The 6,646-nt window shown below is 40.7% G+C and overlaps 1 protein-coding gene across 3 annotated transcripts in view; it reads right to left on the bottom strand.

The window, feature by feature from the left end:
* LOC110022303 (transcription factor BIM2-like) overlaps positions 1–6,366 on the bottom strand; it is a 31,637-nt gene extending 25,271 nt beyond the window's left edge. The window contains exons 1-3 of one of the 3 annotated variants that reach the window (XM_020721209.1): positions 6,115–6,366; positions 5,930–6,016; positions 4,981–5,232 (exon numbers count right to left, since the gene is read on the bottom strand). In XM_020721209.1, coding sequence (XP_020576868.1) covers positions 4,981–5,232; positions 5,930–6,016; positions 6,115–6,133 — 358 coding nt within the window. In that variant the 5' untranslated portion in view covers positions 6,134–6,366. The remainder of the gene's footprint in view (positions 1–4,980; positions 5,233–5,929; positions 6,017–6,114) is intronic. The other 2 variants (XM_020721287.1, XM_020721368.1) reach the window with 2 other exon arrangements.
* Between the last annotated feature and the right edge of the window lie 280 nt (positions 6,367–6,646).

The following is a 6,646-nucleotide window of genomic DNA, read 5'->3' as shown; positions in this document are numbered from 1 at the left end:
CCCGCCCAGCGTGTGTGTTCGTTTGTAAGTTCCAGGGCTAGCCTATATGGTCGGCCAGCAAGTGATGGCCCGCCCAGATGTATAGCCGGCTCAAGGTCGTTCGGCCGGCCCATATGGTCAGTCGATCAGAAGAAGGAGACAACCCTGATGACGACGTCTTCTGTGGTGTCAGCTCCCTTCTATCAATGAGGCCTATTTCAGGCCATACATGAAGCCCCCGAGCTTTTCACTTTTAAATGTGAAGTTGCGATAAGAATGAAAAACTCATTAGTACAAAAAAAATATCACTCGTAAGCCTCTTGTTAGAATTAGACATTTAGTTGTTCTCTAGCTGGCTTTTAGTGAATAAGTTCTTCAAAAAAATAATCATTAGAAAAAAGATTTTTTGAGTATGATCAAGCTTTTCTTTTTAGATTTTTAGATAGAAAAAATTTTCCCAACTCAAGCTTGCTCCTTGCCAATCTCTCTTACCCTTATCGAAACATTACCTCTAGCGAGCCTCACCTTACGCCAAGTCTTAAGTGGTATTTCCACCGCCTTCGCTGAGACAATCGTCAAGATTCGTTAATAGGTTGATTTGTGTCGTGTCCCTTGCAGATCTTGTCACTTTGGGGTAGAGAACCACCTCCATAGCTTCTTCCGAATGGAGTTTCAAGAGGTCTTTTGGAGATTTCTTAAGGCTAAGTGAGGGGGGAGATTTTGGATTGCTCATCCCGGAGAAAAGGCTTCGATGAGAGAGAGAGTTTGGAGTATTCGTCTTGAAGGAGAGGCTTAGTGAGAGAGGGTTTTTGGAGTGCTCATCCCAGAGGAGAAGCTCTAAGAGAGAGTATGTTTGTTCGACCTAGAGGGGAGGCTTCAAATGGTCATCTCGGAGGAGAGGCATAAATAAAGAGTGAGTTTATATTTCTTCTTTTGGAATGCTCTCCCGGAAAAGAGGCTTAAGATGAAGGGAGAGAATTGTTTAACTCATGAAGAAAGAAATTTGTCCTTTTTTCTTTCTTTCTTTAATTTTTCACTATTCTTCTTTAATTATAAGCAAAGAAAATAAGAGTTGCATATCTCTTTATTATTTTCCTGTGACCTTGCTCTTGAAACATAATCTGAGTTCTTTTTTTTTATTTTGTCTGTTTCTTCTTGTCTTTTCCTCCTTTTGTCTTTTCATCTATTTACTTTATATCTTGTCATCTTTTTACTTTATGTCTTATCACATTTTATTTTTTCTTCTCGCCTTTCTTATTTTGTGTTTTTTTGTCTTTTTCCTCTTGATTTGTCACATCTTGTCTTCTTCAGCTTCCTCTTCACATCTTTTTTTTTCCTCTTTCATTTATTTTTCTTGACTTTTTTCTTTTCTTTTTAATTTGATTGCTTGTTTCTTTGTCATTTGGCTTTCTCCAAGCTGGATCTTGTTGGCGGACTCAACGCATATTTTAGAATGTTGAATCCAAATTTGCCATTTTGACCGTGCCCAAGGAATATAGCTGGATTTCAAGGGAAGGAAAAAAGGAGGGGAGGATGCCCCGTCGGGGACAAAGAAGGGTGGTCTTCGGGCTCGGCGGACCCTATTATTCCACACAAGAGATGTTACAATGTGAGAGAGATGGCGAGCAAACTCCCTAGATGAGGGGAGAGAGAGCGCCTAAGGGACCCTTTTACATGTCAAGCAGTCCTCTATTTATAGAGAAATAAAAAAAAGGGGAGTGATATTACATGTATGTCCCTGTTATAAGGGGAGTCAACAGAGGTACTCCGATCTTCTTTCTGCTCGAACTGGTCAGAACATGGATTTAGTCCGTCCATTGGCGACTTGGCGTTGAGTGGTTACTCCAAGTGATCAATTTTCTGGGGTTAGCGGACTAAGGTGGCCAGTTGGCTTCCTTCACTTTGGTCGGCCCATGGTGGTCAGGCGACTGAGGTTGTCGGCTAAGTGGGTCGATCGGTTGCGTGTAAGTGGGCAACCTATTGTGGTCAGCCCATAGTGGTCGACGCAAGTATTAGTCGGTTGGCTAGTAGTAGCTGGCCAATGGTGGCAATCGGGAGGTGGTCGCTAACTAGGATGACTGGCATAGGGTGGTCGGCTAGTTGTGACCTTCATGACGGGCACAAGTGGGCGGCTAGTTGCACTCCATATGGCCCGCCCAGTTGGGCAGTCGACAGGTGGTTGCCGGCTAGGATAACCAGTAGTGAGTGGTCGATCCAAGTGGCCAGTCAACTGTAAGTTCTATGGTCGGTCGACAAGTGATGGCCAACCGGCTGAGGGTCATGTGGCTAGCTGGCAAGCTTGGCCGGTTGGGATGGTTGACCGACTAGATGGAGGCGACACTCCGGCGACGACATCTTCGGTGGTGGCGGCCTGCTTGGCTCAACAACACCTATTTTAGGCTATGTCTTTAGATATGTAAAGGCATATGAATAATATGGTATGAATGTAAATTTTCCTAATATTTTATTATATTATATCATATTTTTCACTAACATATCAAATCCACCGCCTCAAAAATCTCATAAGTCAATTTAAATTTGTTTGCTTAAATATTTTATTACTTTATTATTTTGTTTTAAATTATGTTAGATTTAATACTTACTGATAAAGAAAGTAAAAATAAATTATGTGATCAAAATGATTTGGAGATACCAATAAGGAAATGAGTTGATGATAAATTTTACATATCGTACAACTTAGAAATGTCATAGCCTTCGTAGAACCAAAGGACCATCAAATGATTTGGAGATACCAATAAGGAAATGAGTTGATAAATTTTACATATTGTACAGCTTAGAAATCTCATAGCCTTCGTAGAACCAAAGGACCATCGTTGTCGGAGTCGCGCCAACAACCACGCACCGCCACCCATCCTCCAATTGACTGCCCACCGCCAGCTAGCCGACTACCTCCAGTCGCTCGTCCAGCTCTAACTGGCTAGCCACATTGGACCGACTAAATTACTCCAGCCGATCGACTGGCCAACCTGGCCGGTCACGTCAAGCAGGTCGACCACACTTGACGACCACCAGACGCCGATGAGCTCCAGAGACGGAAACGCTCCAAATCGACGGATTTGGTAAGAACCGAAATACCCCGTACTGTCATCCATAAATCAAGTGCATATATGTAATCTTATATTTCCCTCATTTTTACTTTTGTAAATAGAGGACCACTAGCATGTGTAAAGTAAAGCATGTGTAAAGCGCACCCAAAGGCTCTCTCTCTCTCTCTCTCTCTCTCTCAGCCCCCATGCAAATGGATCTCTTCCCTTATTTCCTCTTGTGACCTCCAAATATCTCTTTATCTCCCTCCTCACCCCTTTTTCTCTCCCTCGGTTGCCGTGTTTTATTCCTTGAGCACTTACAGGATACATTATATATTATGAAGGTCATGAAAGTAAAGATGAGATCATTGAGATTTTCGATTGTCATTATGTCTTCAAATTTTATCCAAACATTTACCTTGAATCTCATTTCAAACTTTCATTTTATATTAAATTTTAATATTGAGATTTGTTGTTTATGACTTTATGATAATAAGTTAAAATTGATAGTAGATCATATTTATGAATTATTTTTTTTATATTTATTTTATTTCTATTTTGTGATTTAGACCTCAATCAAACTTAAGGCAAGGCCTTATAGACATTTCATCTTTTAAAGCCTTATATTGTGGATTATGCAAACTCTCTCAATTATTTAATAGCTGCATAATTCATTTATAGTAAATTAACACACACGTGAATAACAAAATATAACCTAATACTTTTAGTGCAATTATTTTTATTATGCCATATACTCTAAGTAACCTTATCTTACAGAACTTATCTTCACCAATTGAGTAATTAATTGAGCGGTTTTTTGGTTTGCTCAAAATAAAATACATTGTAAATGTATTTGAAATAGTTTTGAGTTATTTGATTAACTGTAAAAGAAAAAGACCTTATATTTTTTTGTTTAGTTTGAAGTAGATTGAAAAGTATTTATTTCAAAATATATTTTTTATGCTGACAGTGGTGGTGGTGGTGGTGGTGGGGAGATAGCGGACGGTCGACGATGGGTGACAAGAGGACGATGACAGGTGGTGGGTGACGGTAGGTGAACATTGCTAGCAACCAACAACGGGCAGCGGGATGACGACAAATGGGAGGCGGCCAGTGGCGACGGGCAGTACAGGCAAGCGACAGGCGGTCAGTGGGCGAGCGGCTGGCGATTGGCTAAAAGCCGGCAGGCAGTCGATAGCAGGCAGCTTCCGGCAGATGGAGAACACGCGGTCGGATGCAGGCGACTGGCTATAGTGGGGAGGTGGTGAGCTGGTGTGGGGCGGCGACTTGCCTATATCATTTTATATGAACGATGTAATTCAAATTATGTCAAATCCGCTAAATTCTAAATTCAACCAAAATTAACTACAGTATAAACTTCAAATTTATTCATATTTTATATTGCATTTGCACTTCTTTATACCAAACACGTAATTTTCTCAAATCCATGTAAAAAAACTACAACACACCGTAAATTCACTTAACCTAATTTTCTATGTATCTAATTTATATATTTGATTGCTAAATTATCACCTGTGATAACTTAATTTTTTGAAAATTTTAAATTGGAAGAATTTCAAAAGCAATCCAAGTATATAATTGCGTTTACTGCGTATTAAATTCATCTTGTCATAAATCACTTTGCCGCAGGCTTTCTGCAGAAAGCCCACCGCATTAATGCCAAATTTCCTGCGACACTCCCGCATGCGCACCTCTGTTTCCCAATCTAAACCCACCAAATTACACCCGACCCGCCTCTCAACCATCACCATGGACTTTCACGGGCCCCACTTCAATGGGTCTCGTGACCTCACGCGTCCATCACGTGGGCCTCGTGCACAACGAACGCGATATCTCGTCACACTCAGGCTACAGTAACAAGATTCCAGCCAAATTACAGCCGTGCATTTATCCCACGCATGAATAATCAGACGGTGGAAAGAAGCGAATTTACCTGTAGTGGGCCCGGCGGTCTTCGCAGCGTCCCAAACCGGGAAAGCGTATGCGGCGTCGGGCCCGCACGTGTTAGACTCCGGCTTCACGGCTGCAAACGTGCTGGCGCCGCTGGACACGTGGCTGATGCTGTACGTGCCGATCCCACCCGGCAGCACGTGCGTCGTCCGCTGCGTGGGTCCCCTCCTCGCCTTCTCGTTCTCTGCCGTTTCAAGCGGCTGCAGGAAGTCGTGCGTCGTCTTCATCAAAAATCCTTTGAATTAAAATCAGCAAATTAACGAAATTAATAATTTCAAACGAGCATAAATCAATAAAGTTCTCTCTTTTCTGAGTTACAATCGCTTCAGAAGTGGACTTTGGGATTGCTCATTAGGAAAAGCAATCGAATTCTATCTCAATTACAAATTACAATCAGTTCGTGAATCCGACTCGGGAATCGGTTGCTGCAAATGATTGAAATCATCAAAATCATTATTAAAGACAGATTTCGTCCTTCAATTCAAAAAAAGGAAAAAAAATCAGTGGAATTCTTGCTGATTGCGATCCAATGTACTGAATTTGCTTTGAACATGGTGCATTCATCTCATCTCAAAATAGATCAGCAGCTTAAGGGCCATCATAATTAGTATTTAGTAAGGATATCCCGATTCAAACTTTTTGATGATTTACAAACATAGCACTTAGTTTCGATGCATTTACATATTTAACACGCAAACTTTTCGTCTACAATCTCTGCTTTCGAAATTATGATCGGTTTGGCAAGTGGATTCGGGATTCATGGCTGAAATTTAATATAGTTCTCAAAAAGCGCACACACACACACACACACACACACACACACACCCCCCCGAAGAAACCTAAATTATAAAAAACCTAATTCCCTGTAGATCTAATAAATGGTAAGAAAAATTATTTATGATGCTTATAGTAGAAAAAAAGTGTAAAACAACCTTGAGGCGGATGGGACCTTGAATCCTGGAGCTGGCATGAAGAATCCTTTGTGTAAAGCGAGAGGAAATCGCGAGTCTTCTTCTTACCTAAAACCCATCAAAATCAGAAGCAATGCAAGCGAATTTCAAGGCCAAAACAACAGAATTATCAGCAGAACTATTACAGATTTGCCTCGTGTTCATACCTTGAAGCTCCATCAACATATGCGCACTTCCGTCTCTCTGTTTCAGCTCCAATTCTCTACAATTCGATGGGTTTTGATTGAATTGAAGGGAGATGGAGTGAGATGATGAAAATTTTACTGTGATTTTGAGAGAAGTAAGCTAGGAATTGAGATGTTGATGGGGAAGGGCGCGTGGAAACCCTAGCTCTTGAAGAGAGAAAAGCAAGGGAGGGAAAATGCAGGGAATTTTGGGATTGGAATGGTAATTAACGTTTTGGGGGAAAAAGAAGAGCTTTTATAAATCGTCAGGGGTATAATCGTCAATCATTCTACCACGGTGTTTCTTCTGTTTAGCTGATTTCAATCTGTCTAGATTGCGTCCTTCGTTATTCAAATCATGACTACTGGATAACTTTTTTCAAACAAATCCCAACATCAAATTTCATATATAGAAGGTTAAATATATAATATCTAAAATATATACATACATATATATATATATATATAAAATGTGATACATATTGTATTGTGTCAGAATATTCATGGTGATAGG

Source organism: Phalaenopsis equestris, unplaced genomic scaffold, assembly GCF_001263595.1.
Source record: "Phalaenopsis equestris unplaced genomic scaffold, ASM126359v1 Scaffold000002, whole genome shotgun sequence".
NCBI lineage: Eukaryota > Viridiplantae > Streptophyta > Magnoliopsida > Asparagales > Orchidaceae > Phalaenopsis > Phalaenopsis equestris.
This window is presented reverse-complemented; position numbering and strand designations above follow the sequence as displayed.